The sequence below is a fragment of the Pelodiscus sinensis genome, chromosome 2, assembly GCF_052426305.1.
Source record: "Pelodiscus sinensis isolate ZL-2025 chromosome 2, ASM5242630v1, whole genome shotgun sequence".
Lineage (NCBI taxonomy): Eukaryota > Metazoa > Chordata > Testudines > Trionychidae > Pelodiscus > Pelodiscus sinensis.
Genome location: NC_143053.1, coordinates 246,750,296 through 246,772,028, shown reverse-complemented (window position 1 = coordinate 246,772,028; position 21,733 = coordinate 246,750,296). Strand labels below are relative to the sequence as shown.

Genomic DNA, 21,733 nt, shown 5'->3' with positions numbered 1-21,733 from the left:
GGCCCTCCCACCATAAGAATATCAATATTAAAAATTTTTTTTTTATATAACTTTAAATACTTCAACATTTTTTTTCCTGTTTTAGGCAAAATTTAATAGATTTTTGTGGGACCTAAAAATTTCATTTTTTTCTGATGTGAGAAAAAAATTAAAACATTTTCTTCGATATTAAAAGTTCATTTTTTTCCTTCTGATTTTAAAAGAAATTAAAACATTTTTGTGGGCTCCTAAAAGTATCGTGGGCCCTAGGCACTGTGCCTAATGGATAAGTCGGCCGTGATAACATGTTAGCTTTAATTTTAAGCATGTGCTAACGTGCTCTGATGAATGGGAGCAAAATTTCAAATATTATATGGTAAATATTGACCTTTAAATGCTAACCACGATACACAAGCAGAGAAAAGCTGGTCTGCATGTTTTGTTAAGCACAGTCTTCCCATCTATGAAGTGAAGATGATACTAATCTTTGTAAAGTGGTTTGAGATGAATTGATCAAAATTACTACAGAAGAGTTAGGTAGTATTAATTATTATTATTAAGGTAAGATAGAAAGTTCATAAATTTGAAGTCAAGATGGGGGGAGGTTTTAATACCAGGTGCAATATGACATTCATATCCTAAAAGGCTCAAAACTAGAGCATGTCAGAAAATTTCCAAGGGAATATTGTTCTAGTGAGAAAACACTGATTCATGAAAGTCAAAACAATTCTCAGAGCTTGCTGGTTCCTGGCCTGGAAGAATTTCATTTTGAAGTTATAGAGAAGAAACATTTTGATTGTAGGAAACATTTTTTTTCTGATTTTATGGATAAGTTTGAAATTTGTAGGTTTTGTTCTAAGTTGGAATGAAAACAAATTAAACAAATTTCAAAATCCTTCATGAAATGGAATTATTATTCTCCACCCAGCTTGACTCCTAACTCAGCATAATTGTGAATCACTTCCCTCCCACCCCACACCCACTTTGAATCCATTCTCTTAAAGCTATTCCAGATGGTTGTACATTCTCTAAACTCTCACTTGTTTGAGTTGGATAAATGTATCTGTGTTAGGATAAATAGCCTGTTTCTCCTCTTCCTCTTTTTTTCTCTTCTTAGACCGAGGGGCTGCCTTCTCTCCAGTCCTCTGAGTTCGTTTATTTCGCTGTTTCTTTATTTCATGTCCTACATCTGTTCTCTGAAGCTGGCTGTTACCACATCCAAATACACCTTGCATTTGATTCCCCACAGTTGGCTGATGGAAAAAGGAAAGTAACATGGGATGCATTTGTTTAGATCCACTGTATTTTCACCTTATTATTAGAATTATTTTTGTTGTATATTTCTAATATAAATAATGATTATTACAGAAAATATCTGATACTTTCCTGTGCATTATACTAATCAATAGAATACATTCGACAGAAGACAAAAAATTGTAAGTTTATAATTTGTTTATCTTGACACCCCACTGACAATTGTAACTATGTATTGAGTGTGAAATATAAGGTATGAACTATATCAACTAAAACTGATGCTTGCAAATGTCCTTAATTATAAACCAAAAGTGTCTTCTGAATGTTTGCTAAAATATACCCTTAATTAGGGGTATTCATTAAGGCATAATAAACAAAGAAATTACTTCAAGAACAATTCATAAAGGTTCGCTTATTATAAATATATTCTTAGATGAGTCGATGTGGGTTTCTGGTTAAAACTAACAATTTTGTTTTGTACCAAGAGTGCAAAAATAGTTTTACAAAAATATTTTTCATGAAGTTCAGAGGGACCACAAGAGATCCCGCCGCTGAACAGGCTACCTGGTGAGAGTGAGAGTACTCACTTTTGGTGTGAGTGAGTTTGCTCGACTGTTTGAACTTTGTTTGTTGAATTCTGATTCTGATTTCTGGTGACTGCAGTTTCAGTTTCAGCTGCTGTGGCAGTTGGGACTGAGTATCTGACCCTTTCTTCCCTCAATTGCTCTCTTGATTGCATCTGGTCAGCCTTCTCCTGTATGATACACGAGGGGGCAGGCCTGGCCTAGGCAAGCAGGCTTTAAAAGCCAGAGGCAGAACCACCAGGGAGCGAAAACAGACAGGGGGCTGCAGACAGGGGAGTTTGAGAGGGAGGTTGACAGAGGGAGGCCTACGATGGTCAGGAAGTCCCACAACACCTGTGCCAGCACCGCTTCTGTCTCTTCCACCTGTGTCTGTAGCCAGACAGAACACCTGAGCATGCCTCTACCCAGATTCTGGTGTGGTTTTGCAGGGACTGTGGCTTGCAATTCCCACTTACCGATATCCAGGCTGGAGAGATCATCCAATGCGAAAGGTGCCTGTTGGTGGAATCTCTCAGGCAGCAGGTGGAAGAGCTACAGGAGGACGTGGCTAGGTTGAGGAGCACCCAAATCCACGAGCAATTCCTGTACTGTGTTCATGAGGAGACAGCTGAGGTAGCTGTCCCAGTACACAGGACTGTGGACACACCACTGGTGGAGGAGAAGACGGCTCAGGGTGGACACTGGCAGCTGGTTACTTCTGGCAGCAGGCACTGCTCCACCCCTGCTCTGAACCCTCCCGCCGTGGTACTAGAAAACCGTTATGCTCTTCTTTATATAGGAGATAGGGAATCACCCCCTGCAACAGAGGAGGAGAAGCCTTGTACCCCCAAGGCTGGGAGGTCTGCTGTCACCACTGCGAATAGGAAATGTAGGGTAGTGGTGGTTGGAGACTCTCTTCTGGAGGGGAACGGAGGAGCCCATCTGTCGCCCTGACATTTCATCTCGGGAGGCATGCTGTCTGCTGGGGGCCCATATCCGAGATGTTACGGAGGCATTGTCAAGGATTATCCAGCCCTTTGACTACTACCCCATGCTACTCATCCATGTGGGCACAAATGATACTGCAAGGTGTGACACTGAGGAGATCAAGAGTGACTACAGGGCTCTGGGAGTATGGGTGAAGGACTTTGGAGCGCAGGTGGTATTCTCTTCGATCCTTCCTGTTGAAGGTAGGGGCCCAGGCAGAGACAGGTGCGTCCTAGAAGTGAATACCTGGCTGCAAAGATGGTGTCAGCAGGAGGGCTTTGGCTTCTGCAACCATGGAATGCTATTCCAGGAAGGACTGCTAGGCAGAGATGGCATTCACCTTTCAAGGAGGGGGAAGACCGTATTTGGACACAGACTGGCTAACCTAGTGAGGAGGGCTTTAAACTAGTTTCAACGGGGACAGGTGAGCAAAGCCCACAGGTAAGAGGAGAACATGGAGACGGGTCGGAAATGGGAGGGAGCATGGGTTATAATGGCAGAGAGAAAGGACGATCAGGGCAAAACTGGGAGGCAAGGTCAAATCAGTATCTTAGATGCCTATATACAAATGCGAGAAGTATGGGTAATAAGCAGGAAGAATTGGAAGTGCTAATAACTTGGTGGGATAATACACGATTGGAATGTTTGCATAGAAGGGTACAGCTTGCTCAGGAAGGATAGACAGGGAAAAAAGGGAGGAGGTGTTGCCTTATATATTAAAAATGAACACACTTGGAGTGAGGTGGAGATGGACATAGGAGACGGAAGTGTTGAGAGTCTCTGGGTTAGGCTAAACGGGATTAAAAACAAGAGTGATGTCATGCTAGGAGTCTACTATAGGCCACCTACGCAGATGGAAGAAGTGGATGAGGCTTTTTTTAAACAACTAACAATATCATCCAAAGCCCAAGATTTGGTAGTGACGGGGGACTTCAACTATCCAGATATATGTTGGGAAAATAACACAGCGGGGCACAGACTATCCAATAAGTTCTTGGACTGCATTGGAGACAACTTTTTACTTCAGAAGGTTGAAAAAGCTAGTGGGGGGAAGCTGTTTTAGATTTGATCCTAAGAAATAGGGAGGAACTGGTTGAGAATTTGAAAGTGGAAGGTAGCTTCGGTGAAAGTGATCATGAAATCATAGAATTCATAATTCTAAGGAAGGGAGAACAGCAAAATAGAGACAACGGATTTCAGGAAGGCGGATTTTGGTAAGCTCAGAGAAAAGAACGGTTACTTACCTGTAACTGTTGTTCTTCGAAATGTGTTGCTCACGTCCATTCGAAGTAGGTGCGTGCACCGCGTCTTTCGGAGCGTTTTCCCTAGCGGTACCCATAGCGCCGGCAGGGCGCCCCCTGGAGTGGTGCCGCCATGGCGGGGCATAAGTACCCCTGCCAGCGCTGCCCCACCTCAGTTCCTTCTTGCCGGACACTCCGACGAAGGGGAGGTAGGGTGGGAGTCGAATGGACATGAGCAAAACATCTCGAAGAACAACAGTTACAGGTAAGTAACCGTTCTTTTCTTCTTCGAGTGGTTGCTCATGTCCATTCGAAGTAGGTGAATACCAAGCTAACCCCACGGAGGAGGGGTCGGAGCAGTCATACCACCAGAGCCATGAAGAGAGGTGAACAATAAACAGATTTATTCGAACAATCCAACACTGATAAGGCACATATTAAGAACAATGACAACAGGACATATTTACATTACAGATTCGAGGACTGCAGAGCCTACCCCTGCATCCTCCCTGGCCTGCTGTGGTAGCACATAGTGCGCTGTAAACGTGTGAAGGGAAGACCATGTGGCCGCCCTGCAAATTTCTGTGATTGGTACCTGGGCACCAAAGGCCACCAAGGATGCCTGCGCCCTGGTAGAGTGTGCCTTCACCCTGGGTGGAGTTTTACCAGCCAGTTGAAAACATTCTGTGATGCATTGCACCACCCATCTTGATAGCCTCTGAGTCGAAATAGGCGACCCTTTCACCCTGTCACCAAACGCAACAAACAATTGTTGTGATTTACGGAACGGCTTGGTTCTGTCAATGTAGAACGCCAGCGCCCGCTTGGCGTCCAGGGAGTGAAGCACCCGCTCCTTAGAGGAGGCATGAGGTTTTGGGAAAAAATCCAGGAGATAAATCTCCTGGGACAGGTGGAATGGTGATACCACCTTTGGGAGGAAGGCTGGATGAGGCCGTAGCCTTACGTTGCTCTGTGAAAAAACAAGGTAGGGCGGGTCTACAGTTAGCGCCCTTAGTTCCGACACCCTTCGAGCCGATGTAATGGCCACGATGAAAGCAACCTTCAATGAAAGGTGCTGCAGGGAACACGTGGCCAGCGGTTCAAAGGGGGGTAGCATAAGCCTGTGGAGGACCACACTGAGGTCCCAGGCAGGAAGCGGGGTCCTCACTGAGGGATACAACTTTTCCAAGCCAGTAAGAAACCTTTTAACCACCGGGTTAGAAAAAAGGGAGACTCCTGCCGTACTAACATGGAAGGCGGAGAGAGATGCCACATGGACGTTGATAGAGGAAAAGGACAGGCCACCAGACCGAAGCTGGAAAAGATAGTCAAGAATAGTTGGAATAGGAGCCGAGGACGGATGTACTCTTCTCCGGGACTCCCAAGATGAGAAGCGCCGCCACTTGGCGGCGTACGACCGTCTAGTAAAGGGTTTCCTGCTACTGAGAAGGACCATCTGAACCTCTTGGGAACATTCCCTTTCAGGTTGGCTCAACCACGGATAACCATGCCGTTAGGTAGAGAGACCGGAGATCCGGGTGAACCATGATCCCCTTGCCCCAGGGTTGAGTTAGCAGTTCCCAGACTGGAGGGAGTGCTATTGGGTCTTAGATAAGCATGTCCATTAGGATGGGGAACCAGAACTGTCTGGGCCACCTGGGGGCTATGAGAATGATCGAGGACCGAAAAGTCCTCGCCCTGGTCAATACCCTAGAAATTAGGGGAACCAGGGGAAAAGCATAGAGAATGCTCTCTGGCCACACAGTCGTCAGGGCATCCCCCAGGGAATATTTCCCCAGCCACAGCAGGGAACAGTAGTTCCTGCACTTGGCATTGCGTGCCGAGGCGAACAGGTCTAGGCAGGGATAACCCCACCTGCGGAAAACCTGGCGGAGAGCAGAGTCCTTGAGTGTTCACTCGTGGGCTCCAAAGGATCTGCTCAGCGTGTCTGCTAGCAGGTTTTTGCACCCCAAGAGGTATTCCGCCTGAGGTGTGATATCGTGCATGACGCACAAGTGCCAAAGTCACAGGGCCTCTTTGCAGAGGGGAGGCGATCGCACCCCACCCTGCTTGTTGAGATAAAAGACCGCCGCTGTGTTGTCCATACGAACCAGGATCGAGCGGTGGGAGAGCCTTGGCAGGAAGGCTTCGCAGGCTCTCCTCACCGCCCGCAATCCCCGGACGTTTATGTGTAGGGCTCGCTCGGAGGGGGACCAGAGGCCTTGAGTCCTGTGCCGCCCCAGGTGTGCTCCCCAGCGCACGTCGGACGCATCGATGACCAGCGTCAGGGAGGGGGGAGGGGCACTGAAAAGAACCCCACTGCGTACCACAGTTTCCTGGGTCCACCATAGGAGGGAGTCCAGAATTTCTGGGGGCACCGTAATTATCGAGTCCCAAAGACCCCTGGATTGGCTGAAGGCCCTCGCCAACCACGCCTACAGGGGTCTCATCCTCATTCTGGCATGGCGGACCGTGTACATACACGCCGCCATATGGCCCAGGAGCCTGGAGCAGACCCGAGGGGTCGTGACAGGGGACTGAGTTAACCCCGAGATCAGCTCCACTACGGAGAGGAACCTGCTCTTGGGCAGGAACGCCCTTGCCACCCTCGCATCGAGGAGGGCTCCCACGAATTCTATCTGCTGGGAGGGAGTCAGGGATGACTTTTCGACATTTATCATGAGTCCTAACCTTAGGAAAAGGGCTTTTTTGAGTGCCACGTGAGCTTCTACCTGCTCGTACGAGCGACCTCGGATCAGCCAATCGTCGAGGTATGGGAACACGTGCACCCCCTGTTTGCGGAGATATGTGGCAACCACCGCCATACATTTCGTGAACATCTTTGGTGCCGTACATAAACCAAAAGGGAGCACCGTAAACTGAAAATGGTATTGGCCCACCATAAACCTGAGGAACCTCCTGTGGCTGGGCCTGATCGCCACGTGGAAGTACGTGTCCTTGAGGTCGAGAGTCGTGTACCAGTCCCCTAATTGTAGCACTGGGATGACCGATGCCAAGGTCATCATTCTGAACCTGTGTTTTATGACCGCCTTGTTTAAATTTCAGAGGTCCAAGATGGGGTGGACTCCTCCCTTCGGTTTAGGGACAACAAAATAACGGGAGTAAAAACCCCTTCCTCGCAGATGCGGAGGAATCTCCTCTATTGCTCCTTTTCTGAGGAGCGCAGACACCTCCTGGCACTAAGGACGGAGAAGGGGGTTTTGAGGGCGGTGGGCCTAGGAATGGGATAGAATAGCCTCCATTTACTATGTTCAGAACCCAGGCATCCGATGTTATTAGGGCCCTTGCATGGGTAAAAAGGGATAGCCTGGCCCCAAACGGGAGGCCAGGGCAGGAGATTGGTATGGGACTCTTGAACAGGGCGTCAAAATTGGGGCTTGCTCTGATGGGAAGGACTGTGGGACCTCCCCGCTGGGTATCGGTCCTGGGGCGATGACGTCGACCCCTAGCCCCCTGAAGGTGCGCAGCCGCCCCGGAACCTCCACCGGAGGCCCGGGAGCAGCGCCTCCAGTAATCCCCACAGGGGACCTGGGGCTGCACTCTCCCCTGCTGCCTATAGGGCAGCTGCCGACGCTGCGGGGCCGGCGTGTGGATGCCCAAGGACTTCAAGGTGGACCTTGTGTCCTTTAGGGTATGGAGCCTAGAGTCAGTGTGCTCTGAGAACAGAGTTTTGCCTTCAAAAGGCAAGTCCTGTATCGTATGCTGCACATCCGGGGGAATTCCCGAGACGTGGAGCCATGCCCCCCGACGCATAACGACACCAGTCGCCATCGTGCGGGCTGCTGAATCCACAGTGTCCAGAGACGCCTGGAGAGCAGTTCGCGCGATGACTTTACCCTCCGAGGCAACGGCCGCGAACTCGTGACGGTTCTCCGCTGGGAGTCTGTCTCGGAACTTTTCAACGGCCTGCCAGGTGTTAAAAGCATACCTACTTAGCATTGCCTGCTGATTCGTGATGCGGAGTTGTAGTGCCTCTGTGGCGTAAACCTTATGGCCCAACAGGTCCAGCCGCTTAGGCTCTCTCGCCTTTGGAGAAGGACCAGGCTGAGGGAGTCTTTCCTTTTGGGCCGCGACCTGCACGACTAAGGACCCGGGGATGGGTTGTGAGTACAGGTATTTATGCCGCGAGTGTGGGACGTAATAACGCCTCTCAACCCCTTTTAAGGTAGGGGTCAAGGTTGCCGGCGTTTGCCACAGGGCATTAGTAATTTTTGACACCGTTTTGTTAGGCAGTAAGACCAACCGCGTAGGCGCATCTTCCGTGAGGATGTCCACCATTGGATCCGTGTCCTCGATGACAGGTTCCACCGGAACGGCCAGGTTGGAAGCCATGTGGCGGAGCAGATCCTGGTGCGTGCGGGCATCCATTGAAGGCAGACTCGGTGCAGGGTCTGCTAGTGCCTCGTCCGGAGACGACGACGACGAGGACTCCTGAACTGGCACAGGAACGGTTGTCGCCAACTGCGGTGCCGGTTGGGCAACTTGTTCTCCCTATGGGTCCGCCTCCGGTGCCGCCGATTGCGGTGCCACTGGATCGGGTTGCGGCGCCCGAAGAGGGGAGGGAGGGGCCCGGGACAGGCACACTGAAGGTTGGGAGTGATGCCCTGAAGTCTCCTACCCCAGAGAAGGAGGCAGCTGACCTTGCCACTGATGGTAGACCCAGGGGGTCCAAAAGGACCACTGTGGGTGTGGAGGCCACGTTTGCTGAGTGTGGTCCCTCTGATGTCTGGACCTGGACCTATGGGCCGAGGATGCTCCCGAAGACCCCGATTGGACGGAGACAGCATCCGAGTCCCAGCAGTAATCGGACTCTGGCCAGGGTGGAGCCGAGGAAGAATGCAGGGCAAACCTGGCCACGGACTCAGGCTTACCCGCATGGGTACGGCGGGGCCGAACTATCTGTGGAACCGGGGGACCCATGCCCGGTGCCGGGAGGCCTGCTGACGGTTGCGGCACCAGGGGACCCAGACCCGGTGCCAAGGATTCTACGGAACCCAGTTGTGGCATCGGGGTGCTCAGGCCCGGTGCCGATTGCGTTGCCAGCAGTTGCGGCACCGGGGTGCCCAGGCCCGGTGCCAGTTGAGTCGCCAACAGTTGTGGCACCGGGGTGCCCAGGTCTGGTTGAGTCGCCAACAGTTGCGGCACCGAGATGCCCAGGCCCAGTGCCGGATAAGTCGCCAACAGCTGTGGCACCAAGGTGGTCAGGATCGGTGCCGGTTGAGATGCCGCCATTGGCTGCGGCACTGGGGTGCCTAGGCCCAGTGTCGGTTGAGACGCCAGCAGCTGTGGCACCGAGGTGCTCAGGATCGGTGCCGGTTGAGATGCCGCCATTGGCTGCGGCACCTGGGTGCTCAGGCCCGGTGCCGGTTGAGTTGTGGCCGGCGGTTGTGGCACCGGGGTACCCAGGCCCGGTGCCGGGCGAGACCACTGCGTCGATGCCGGTGCAGATGAAGGCACGGAGACGGATGCTGGCTCCTGGGTGACCTCCATGGAGGAGAGATGTGTCTGAGTGGACGCCACATGGCTACGGAGATATGGCACCGGTACCTCCAGGCGGTGAGCTGGCAAGGAGCTCATCTGCAGCGAAGTTCGCGCATGGCTGGAATCTACCTGAGACTGACGGCTCGGCGTCGAAAAGGGTGCCGAAGTAGCGATCGGTACTGACCCCATATGGGGTGGTCCCGACGCATAAGCCACCTTATCTTGCTGACCTGGGCCATGCGGGGGCGAAGCCGTAGCCAGCCGAGCCTCCGACGATGGTGACCTCGACCCTTCCGAGTCAACCGAGGATGGAGGGGAGGTTGTGAGGCTAATAAGGTCCTGTGCCACTTCAAACGTGTCCAGCGTGGACGGGTGGTGTGGAGGCAGGCGACCAGGACTATCGAGGCCTCCTCGACGCCGACGGTGCGCTGGAGGAGATACGTGCACCGGTGAGCCCACGCTGCGGTGCCCGACCGAAGTTGGCTTCTTTGAAGGGGACCTTCCGCGGGACTTCTTCACCCTCTTGGACAGAGGAGAGTGAGACCAGTGCCGAGACCTTGACGCCGATGCACGGTGCCGGTGTGGAGCCTCCCGCGTGGAAGCCGGTGCGCTGCGCACTGCAGGCTGCTCCAGCGGCACGGGTTGAAGCGCTGTCTCCATGAAGAGAAGCTTCAGGTGGGAAACCCTTTCTTTTCTGGTACGGGGCTTAAAGGACTTACAGATCTTACAGGCAATAGCCAGATGAGCCTCACCCAAGCACTTAAGGCAACTGTCGTGTGGGGTCACCCCTGGGCATAAACTTCCCGCAGTCAGTGCACATCTTGAAGCCTTGCGGCCCTGGCATTCCTTACCCCCAAGGGGGAAGGAACAAAACATAGAACCTAACTATCTAACTACTAAAACTATTTACAAACCAATGTAAGAATGGGAACCATTAACTAATTAATAGACTAAGAGAGATAGAGACGCTCCAACGACTGTCACTGCGGTAAGAAGGAACTGAGGTGGGGCAGCGCCGGCAGGGGTACTTATGCCCCGCCATGGCGGCGCCACTCCAGGGGGCGCCCTGCCGGTGCTACGGGTACCGCTAGGGAAAACGTTCCGGAAGACGCGGTGCACGCGGTGCGCACACCTACTTCAAATGGACATGAGCAACCACTCGAAGAAGAACTGATAGGTAAGGTCCCATGGAATCAAGACTGAGGGAAAAACAGCTGAGGAGAGCTGGCAGTTTTTCAAAGGGACATTATTAAGGGCGCAAAAGCAAGCTATTCCACTGCGTCGGAAAGATAGAAAATATGGCAAAAGACCGCTTTGGCTTAACCACGAGATCTTGCATGATCTAAAAATAAAAAAGGAGTCCTATAAAAAATGGAAAGTAGGACAAATTACAAAGGATGAATATAGGCAAACAACACAGGAATGCAGGGGCAAGATTAGAAAGGCAGAGGCACAAAATGAGCTCAAACTAGCTACCGGAAATAAAGGGAAACAAGAAGACTTTTTATAAATACATTAGAAGCAAGAGGAAGACCAAGGACCACATAGACCCACTAGTCAGTGAGGAGGGAGAAACAGTAACAGGAAACTTGGAAATGGCAGAGATGTTTAATGACTTCTTTGTTTCGGTCTTCACCAAGAAGTCTGAAGGAATGCCCAACATAGTGGGAAAGGGGGAGGTTTAGAAGATAAAATAAAAAAATAAAGTTAAAAATCACCTAGAAAAGTTAGATGCCTGCAAGTCACCAGAGCCTGATGAAATGCATCCTAGAATACTCAAGGAGCTGCTAGAGGAGGTATCTGAGCCTCTAAGCTATCATCTTTGGAAAATCATGGGAGACAGATTCCAGAAGACTGGAAAAGGGCAAATATAGTGCCCATTTATAAAAAGGGAAATAAGAACAACCCAGGAAACTACAGACCAGTTAGTTTAACTTCTGTGCTAGGGAAGATAATGGAGCAAGTAATTAAAGAAATCATCTGTAAACACTTGGAAGGTGGCAAGGCGATAGGGAACAGCATGGATTTGTAAAGAACAAATCATGTCAAACCAATCTGATAGCTTTCTTTGATAGGATAACGAGTCTTGTGGATAAGGGAGAAGCGGTGGATGTGGTATACCTAGACTTCAGTAAGGCATTTGATACGGTCTCGCATGATATTCTTATTCACAGATAGCTGCAGCGGCACAGGAGCCAAGCAAACAGAGCTGTAAACAGGGGAGTTTGAGTGGGAGTTCTGTTGGAGGGGCAGTGTGCTGGGAGAGAAGCTGAGCCCTGATTAGGGGGCGGGGCTTCACTGATTAGGGGTCCTATAAAGGTAGCCTTCTAGTCAGGCAGCGGCACAGGAGCCAAGCAAACAGAGCTGTAAACAGGGGAGTTTGAGTGGGAGTTTGTAAGGGGAGTTTGGATATTGGAACTTGTTTGGAGTTTGTTTTTGCTGTGGAGAGGGTGTTTTGGTTTGTTTTTGTGTTCACCGGACTAATAGGATTTTGGTGAGAAAGTAGATAAAACACAGAGGCATTAGTGGCCATGGCCCAAGTAGTAGAGAACACAAGGAGGATGATTGGATGTGGTAGCTGAGGTATGTACATGATTCTGGACGGGGTACCTGAAAGGAGTTTTGTTTGCATGTAGTGCCGCCTGATAGAGCTGATGGAAGAAAAGATCCGAGGACTGGAGATGCAGGTGGAAACTCTGGTCGAGTTTAGAAGGGGGTTTGAGCAGATGATGGGGCAAAGGCATGACGTGGCTGAAGGGGAAAGCTTAGATATGCAGATGGAAGCAGGATCAAGGGCCTCAGAGGGGGGACTGCTGGGCAAAGAAAATGGACAGTGGAAGCATGTGACTCAGAGGACCAGGCAGAGGAAAAGATGGGTCAGTGAAGGAAAAATAGAGCTCAAGAACAGGTATGTGGAGCTGGAAAATGAAGAAGGGGTACACCAGGTAGATAATGAAGATGGAAGGGTAAGGAAGAAGAGAAGAGTGGCTAGTCCCATAGATAAAGGGGAAGACTTAATGGAGACAACGCCAATAATGAGCATTAGGATTACAAGGGAAAATAGGAATGGCAAGGACTTGCAGCCAGAGGAAGCTAGAGATAGACCAGAGAATTTCACTGTCACTAGGAAAAGGCAGGTCTATGTGATTGGGGACTCCTTATTGAGAAGAATAGATAGGCCTGTGACCAGAGCTGATCCAGAGAATAGAAGGGTGTGCTGTCTGCCAGGTGCTAAGATACAAGATGTGGAACTGAGGTTGAAGAGAATTATTAAGGGAGAAGGAAGGAATCCATTGATCATCCTTCATGTAGGAACAAATGATACGGCTAGATTCTCGCTGGAACAAATTAAGGGAGACTATGCTAGGCTGGGGAGGATGCTTAAGGAAATTGAGGCTCAGGTGATTTTTAGTGGGATTCTGCCTGTTCCTAGAGAAGGACAACTAAGATGTGACAGGATTATGATGATCAATAGATGGCTTAGGGAGTGGTGCTATAAGGAGGGCTTTGGGATGTATGGTCACTGGGAGGCATTTATGGACAGAGGACTGTTCTCTAGAGATGGACTTCACCCAAGTAGGGAGGGAAATAGACTTCTAGGATGGAGGCTGGCTCAACTTATTAAGAGAGCTTTAAACTAGGAATTTGGGGGAGACGGTTGGGAGATGCCCAGGTAATCTCTACGCCAGATTTTAACACTGAGAGGGAGGAAAACGAAGTAAGAAAGGATATAGCTGGGGGTGGGAGAATGAACATGAGGAAGGGTGGGGTGGATAGTAGTCTAATACGTCATATTGGAGGTATAAGGTCTGTGCCAAATTGGGTAAAGAATGTGAATGAGGCCAAACAGCAAAAATTAAGATGTTTGTACACTAATGCGAGGAGCCTAGGTAACAAAAAGGAGGAACAAGAGCTATTGGTCCAGGAAGTGAAACCAGATATTATAGGAATAACAGAAACATGGTGGAATACTAGGCATGACTGGAGTACAGGTATTGAAGGGTATGTGCTGTTTAGGAAAGACAGAAATAAGGGTAAAGGTGGTGGAGTCGCATTGTATATCAAAGATGAGGTAGATTGTAAAGAAATAAAAAGTGATGGAATGGAGAAGACAGAGTCCGTTTGGGCAAAAATCACACTGGGGAAGAAAACTATCAGATCCTCCCCTGGGATAGTGCTTGGGTTGTGTTATAGACCACCAGGATCCAATCTGGATATGGATAGAGACCTCTTTAATGTTTTTAATGAAGTAAATACTCATGGAAACTGTGTAATCATGGGAGATTTCAACTTTCCAGATATAGACTGGAGAACAAGTGCTAGTAATAATAATAGGGCTCAGATTTTCCTAGATGTGATAGCTGATGAATTCCTTCATCAAGTAGTTGCTGAACCAACAAGGGGGGATGTTATTTTAGATTTGGTTTTGGTGAGTAGCGAAGACCTCATAGATGAAATGGTTGTAGGAGACAACCTTGGCTCGAGTGATCATGAGCTAATTCAGTTTAAATTAAATGGAAGGATAAACAAAAATAAATCTGAGACTAGGGTTTTTTATTTCAAAAGGGCTAACTTTAGTAAATTAAGGAAATTAGTTAGGGAAGTTGATTGGACTAAAGAAATTATGGATCTTAAAGTGGAGGAGGCCTGGAATTATTTTAAGTTAAAGTTGCAGAAGCTGTCAGAACCCTGTATCCCTAGAAAAGGGAAAAAATGTATAGGCAGGTGTGTTAGACCAAGCTGGATGAGCAAGCATCTCAGAGAGGTGATTAAGAAAAAGCAGAAAGCATATAAGGAGTGGAAAATGGGAGGGATCAGTAAAGAAAGCTACCTTATTGAGGTTAGAGCACGTAGGGATAAAGTGAGAAAGGCTAAAAGTCAGGTAGAGTTGGACCTTGCAAAGGGAATTAAAACCAATAGTAAAAGGTTTTATAGCCATATAAATAGGAAAAAAACAAAAAAAAGAAGAAGTAGGACCGCTAATTACTAAGGATGGAGTGGAGGTTAAGAATAATCTAGGAATGGCCCAATATTTGAACAAATACTTTGCTTCAGTCTTTAATGAGGCTAATGAAGAGCTTAGGGATAATGGTAAGTTAACAAATGAGACTAAAGATAAGGAGGTAGATATTACCATATCCAAGGTAAAAGCCAACTTGAACAGCTTAATGGGAGTAAATCGGGGGGCCCAGATAATCTTCATACAAGAATATTAAAGGAACTGGCACATGAACTTGCAAGTCCATTAGCAAAATTTTTTAATAAATCTCTAAACTCAGGGGTTGTACCATTTGACTGGAGAATTGCTAATATAGTTCCGATTTTTAAGAAAGGGAAAAAAAGTGACCAGGGTAACTATAGGCCTGTTAGTTTGACATCTGTAGTATGTAAGATCCTGGAAAAAAATTTGAAGGAGAAAGTAGTTAGAGACATTGAGGCTAATGGCAATTGGGACAAATTACAACATGGTTTTACAAAAGGTAGATCGTGCCAAACCAACCTGATCTCCTTTTTTGAGAAAGTAACAGATTTTTTAGATAAAGAAAATGCAGTGGATATGATCTACCTCGACTTTAGTAAGGCATTTGATACAGTACCACATGGGGAATTATTGGTTAAATTGGAAAAGATAGGGATTAATATAAAAGTTGAGAGGTGGATAAGCAACTGGTTAAAGGGGAGACTACAGCGGGTCATATTGAAAGGTGAACTGTCAGGTTGGAGGAAGGTTAATAATGGAGTTCCTCAGGGATCAGTTTTGGGGCCACTTTTATTTAATCTTTTTATTGCTGATCTTGGCACCAAAAGTGGAAGTGTCCTAATAAAATTTGCGGATGACACAAAGTTAGGAGCTATTTCCAATTCAGAAAAGGATCGGGATATCATACAGGAAGATCTGGATGATCTTGTAAATTGGAGTGATAGCAATAGGATGAAATTTAATAGTGAGAAGTGTAAGGTTATGCATTTAGGGATTAATAACAAGAATTTTAGTTATAAGCTGGGGACACATCAGTTGGAAGTAACGGAGGAGGAGAAGGACCTCGGAGTCCTGGCTGATTATAGAATGACTATGAGCCGCCATTGTGAAATGGCCGTGAAAAAGGCTAATACGATCTTGGGATGTATTAGGCGAGGTATTTCCAGTAGGGATAAGGAGGTGTTAGTGCCATTATACAAGGCATTGGTGAGACCCCAGTTGGAATACTGTGTGCAGTTCTGGTCTCCCATGTTTAAGAAGGATGAATTCAAACTGGAACAGGTACAAAGAAGGGCCACTAGGATGATACGAGGAATGGAAAACCTGTCTTATGAAAGGAGACTCAAGGAGCTTGGCTTGTTTACTTTAACCAAAAGAAGGCTGAGGGGGGACATGATTGCACTTTTTAAATATATTAGAGGGATAAATACCAGAGAGGGAGAGGAATTATTTAAGTTTAATTCCAATGTGGACACAAGAACAAATGGATATAAGCTGGCTAGTAGGAAGTTTAGACTTGAGATTAGATGAAGGTTTCTAACCATTAGAGGAGTGAGGTTCTGGAACGGCCTTCCAAGGGAAGTAGTGGAGGCAAAAGATCTATATGGGTTCAAGATTAAACTAGATGGGTTTATGAAGGGGATGGTTTGATGAGATAACATGATCTTGGTAACTAATTGACCATTCATTATCAGTGGGAAATAGGTCAATGGAGGGAAGATAGGAGTTACTATAGAGAACTTCTGGGTGTCTGGCTGATGAGTCTTGCCCGCATGCTCAGGGTTTAGCTGATCGCCATATTTGGGGTCGGGAAGGAATTTTCCTCCAGGGTAGATTGGCAGAGGCCCTGGAGGTTTTTCGCCTTCCTCTGTAGCGTGGGGTACAGATCACAGCTAGAGGATTCTCTGCATCTTGGGGTCTTCAAAGTATTTGAAGGCTTCAATATCTGAGATATAGGTGAGAGGATTATTCTAGGAGGGGTGGGTGAGATTTTGTGGTCTGCACTGTGCAGAGGGTCAGACTAGATGATCATAATGGTTCCCTTCTGACCTTAAAGTCTATGAGTCTTATCAATAAACTAGGCAAATACAACTTAGATGGGGCTACTATAAGGTGGGTGCATAACTGGCTGGATAACCGTACTCAGAGAGTAGTTATCAATGGTTCACAATCCTGCTGGAAAGGTATAACAAGTGGGGTTCTGCAGGGGTCTGTTATTAAGTTTGCAGATGATACCAAGCTGGGAGGGGTTGCGACTGCTCTGGAGGATAGCGTCATAATTCAAAATGATCTGGACAAATTGGAAAAATGGTCTGAGGTAAACAGGATGAAGTTTAATAAAGACAAATGCAACGTGCTCCACTTAGGAAGGAACAATCAGTTTCACACATACAGAATGGGAAGCGACTGTCTAGGAAGGAGTACGGCAGAAAGGGATGTAGGGGTTATAGTGGACCACAAGCTGAATATGAGTCAGCAGTACAATGCTGTTGCAAAAAAAGCAAACATGATTCTGGGATGCATTAACAGGTGTATTGTGAGCAAGACACGAGAAGTCATTTTTCCGCTCTACTCTGTGCTAGTTAGGCCTCAGTTGGAGTACTGTGTCCGGTTCTGGGCACCGCATTTCAAGAAGGATGTGGAGAAATTGGAGAGGGTCCAGAGAAGAGCAACAACAATGATTAAAGGTCTAGAGAACATGACCTATGAAGGAAGGCTGAAAGAACTGGGTTTGTTTAGTTTAGAAAAGAGAAGATTGAAGAGGGACATGATAGCCGTTTTCAGGTATCTAAAAGGGTGTCATAAGGAGGAAGAAGAAAACTTGTTCATCTTGGCCTCTGTGGATAGGACAAGAAGCAATGGGCTTAAACACCAGCAAGGGAGGTTTAGGTTGGACCTAGTCCTAGTATTCTATGATTCTATATAAAGAATGGGAAGCGACTGTCTGGGAAGGAGTACGGCAGAAAGGGATGTAAGGGTTATAGTGGACCACAAGCTGAATATGAGTCAGCAATACGATGCTGTTGCAAAAAAAGCAAACGTGATTCTGGGATGCATTAACAGGTGTGTTGTGAGCAAAACAATTGTTCTAGGATTTAATGGTGCTAGTGACAGGTTCGAGTAAAATGAAAGGCTACAATATTCAGTATTTCAACTATTGATCTAAACCCAGTGTACTTCACATACATACCAGAGAAAACCCAAATTCACTCCTGGAGTATACCTGATGGTTCCCTAACATTTGCTTATACTACCATCCCCTCACCACTCACTTCTATTTATTTTTCTCAGATTTCAGTCACTCTGAGTTGACTTTATTTACCTTCCTGAATGCACTGAGATTCCATGGAGACATGACACAAATTTAAGGGGAAAACTAGGATACAACAAATAACCAGAAATGTTAACAATGAAGTGATCAGCTGTGCAAGGCAACTGTTGGTAAAGACCATTTTTTTAAAGTTTTTTTTTTTTTTTTTTTTTTTAAAGCCAGCACAGAGAGAAAGAGAGAGAAAAGTGAGGAGAGAAAGTGGATGACTGGAGCGGAAAATGAGGGGTACGAAAAAAGGATTTAAATATATTCAGGTGATTAACCTTTCAGTAGACTTAGAACATTATTTTTGCCTTTTTTGAAATTAAAATAGTTAATATTACATTTAAAATGTACAAGACTAACAAGATTGAAGACACATTTTAATAATTAGGCATTATCACTTTCCTAAGATAACTAATCCTAATGCCAGTAGTGTCTTTTGAATTGACTTGCTATAAACACCTCTGTTTCCACCTTGCCAGAAGATGGTGTGCTTATTTTTTGCACAAAAGTATAACCTCTTAAATAATAAACATTTATTTACAAAGATGCCTAGAGGCCTCAAACTGGATAAGGGTCACATTGGATGCTAGGTGCTGTACAAATGTATAAGACAAGGTAGCCCCTGACTTGGAGGGTTTGCAGTTTAAGGCTCAAATCTGCATACTTATACATATGATCAAAACCCTTTTTTGTGCAGAACCCACTGGAGCCACACCAGGGCCTAATTTAAGATAAGAAACAAGTGGGTATTGCATACAAATGAAAAGAACATGGGGGGAAACTCACAATTAATAATGACTATTTGATCTGAGGAAGTGGGTCTGGCCCACGAAAGCTCATCATCTAATAAACCATCTTGTTAGTCTTTAAAGTGCTACATTGTCCTGCATTTTGCTTCAATTAATAAGATGCTTTGAATACTTTTTCCTCTCCTATATTTGTAATTGCCAGATCTTTTGAGTAATAATTAGGGCTGTCAATTGACATACATTAATGCATGTGATTAATGCAGTCCAGGATTAACGTGTTAAATTTTTTAATGCGTTAATCACAGATGTTAATGCTGCGCTGTCCCTTTGAAATGCCACTACAGTGCTTCAAAAAGGCAGCACAACACGGAGCCCAGGATCAGCTGGGCACTGTCCAGCTGATCCCGGGTTCCACTGCCCCTTTGAAACACACAGAGGCAGCATTTCAAAGGGGCAGCTGCCTCTCAGCAGAGCCGGGGATTAGTTGTGCGGCGGCTGCCTCTTAGAAAAGCTGCCTCCGCATGTTTCAAAGGGGCAGTGGCAGTGCTCAGCTGACCCCGGGCTCCACACGGCATTTCCCCAGAACCCAGGATCAGCTGGGGCATCATGCAATTCTTGTATTCACGAACAGGGGAAACTCAAGTAGAATTAGACTATTTCCTCTGTATTTGGCAGTTGTGTGACAGCTGCTGCAATATCGTACCCAGTTCCATTGTTTCCAATTCAAGGAGGATATAGATAAGTTGGAGAGGGTTCAGAGAAGAGACATGAAAATGAATAAAGGAGTAGAAAACTTGTCTTATAGACTCAAGAGCTCAATCCATTTAGTTTAATAAAGAGAAAATCTAGAAAAATCAAGAAGTAACTTGATTACAATCTGTAAGTAATTTCATGGGAACAAATAATTAATAATGAACTCATCAGTCTAGCAGAGAAAGATATAACAGCTGGGCAGAGCCTTAATTCCACACTCTTCCCCACTGACATAGCTCCATGCGTACTGAAGAGAATAGATTGCAACAAGCTTACATACAGCATAGTTTATTCCTGCTTCAGAGTAGCAGGGATATTTGGATGGATATTAGTGACTTGGAGATTTTCCCCTTCTCTTCATAGGGGCTATTCCAGAGGCATCAATACATGCTGCCCCTTGCTTGGCAATAAACTGCAATATCACCATCCAGTCTTTACATATTGACATGCATTTCAAAAGTAGCCAGCTTACCATTGCTTCAGCTGTGTTCTGTTTCTCCACTAGTTTGTTATCCCCAGCACTTTCTTCTGATCGGCAGCTATTCTCTGATTTCTGATTTAGAAGAGAGGATGATTTTTTATTTTTAAGTAAGTGTTTCAGCAGCTCATTCCCTGACTCCCCCTTGGTTGCAGGGGTGCTGGTCGATTGTGGTGGACTCTGTGCTGAAGAGGCAGGGTGTAGTGTGGCCTTGTCTTCTATCATAATACCACTCTGATTTTCTGTTTTAGGCTCAGCTTGGCCAGAACATTGATCAGATTCAGCCTTTTCCAGTTTAATTTCCTGAATGCTGGCTGGAGAATCTGTCTTACCCTGTTCAGTCTCAGGATTGACACTCGATTTCTGGGGAAATTTCTTTTGGAGCAAGCCACTATTGAAATGCTTACATTCCAGCTCTAAGGAAGGCTGGTTCTCTGCAGTATTTGTTGTTGATGAGCCTGTTAGCTCTGCTGACTCCAGCTCATTCTGATGACGAATAAGTTCACTAGGTGTGCTAACTGTTGGGGTAGAGGTAGAATCTGAAACAGCTGGAGTAGGAGGTGCAGTTATATCCGAATGTGGAGTTGATGGTGCTTTTATTGACTCAGCATCATCATCCTTTTTCTTTTTTCGTGTCCTTTTCTTTTTCCCTTTCTCTTCCGGAATTATATCAGAGTACAGCTGAATAAGAGACTGACTTGACCCAGGAAAATTTGGTGCATGGGGTGTGCTGGTGTCTTGGCCACAGGAAAGACCACTACCAGCTGCTGGAGGCACAACAGGTATACCAGGCGCAAATGGAGGCCTGACTTGGTTCTGTGCAAAGCTGGTCCCAGAGATACCCCCATGGGATTGTTTTACAGAATGGAAGTTAGGGGATCCACCAGGAATTGAAGGTGGCTCGGGTCCAAAAGAGGTAGGCCCCAGTGGTCTTCGCTCACTGCTTTGCATAAAATTTACAGCAGGTGGTGAGTTCACAGGGCCTTGTTGCAAAACTTGCCCTATTTGCTGCTGCTGCTGCTGTGGAGACTGCTGAAGAGGACGCGGAGGCTGCATGAAATCACAGGGTAGGTCAGAGTTAAAGAAAGGTATCTGAGACAAGGAAGCTCTGTTATTTAATTCTGACCCTATCATGCCATGTTGTTCCATTTCCATCCTCTGCAGAGCCCTCTGTCGGTCCACCTCCTGCATTAGCTGTATTCGTTGCCGTTCCTGCTGCTCTCGCAAACGTTCCTTTCGCTCCCGCTCTTGAAAACTTTCACTAAATGGATTATTATCATCAAATTCAACCCTTGGTGGTGGCCCTGACTGTGCATTTGCATTGGAACCTGGCACTGGAGTTGGGGTGCCAGGATTCATTGGTAACTGTGTCATTGGAGGTTGCATCCTTGGAGCATTGAGGGGGATGTGATTTGGAGGAGCAGGTGCAGGTTGCCATCCAGGTAAGTTTGGCATTCTGGCTGGGTTGGATTGCCCAGGAATTACAACTGTGTGCTGCTGATGCTGGAGTTGTTGTGCGACTATGGGGAAATTTTGCTGATTCATTGCTGGTGGTGTTCCTCCTGGAACCATAGATGGCTGAGACTGGACGCCTGGCATTATAGCATGCGGTGTTATCCCACATTGCTGCTGCTGCTTGATTCGATATTCCTCAATGAGCTCTGCATGTTCCTTTTGCTGTTTTCGAATCTGAAATGTAGACGAGTCATTACTCATCTTTACAAGGTTCTACTTAATATACAAGACTCAAATATACAGAATATACTACATGGAAATTATTTGTATTGGAAAATATGGCTTGCCCAAGATTAGCATTGGAACACATTAAGCTTATTTACTTATCATTTCATATCCAATATCTGTCATTGGCTACTGTTGGAAGACAGGACACTGGGCTAGATGGATCTTTGGTCTGACCCAGTATGACTGT

At 46.8% G+C, this 21,733-nt stretch overlaps 1 protein-coding gene across 14 annotated transcripts in view; it reads right to left on the bottom strand.

Annotated features, from left to right (window-relative positions):
- The window catches only part of KMT2C (lysine methyltransferase 2C), a 347,150-nt gene that overhangs the window by 24,024 nt on the left and 301,393 nt on the right, over nt 1–21,733 (bottom strand). For all 14 annotated transcript variants that reach the window (XM_075922783.2, XM_075922788.2, XM_075922785.2 and 11 more), the window contains 2 exons: nt 19,798–21,492; nt 1,020–1,232 (listed from right to left, as the gene is read on the bottom strand). In XM_075922783.2, the coding sequence (XP_075778898.2) occupies nt 1,020–1,232; nt 19,798–21,492 (1,908 nt within the window). The remainder of the gene's footprint in view (nt 1–1,019; nt 1,233–19,797; nt 21,493–21,733) is intronic.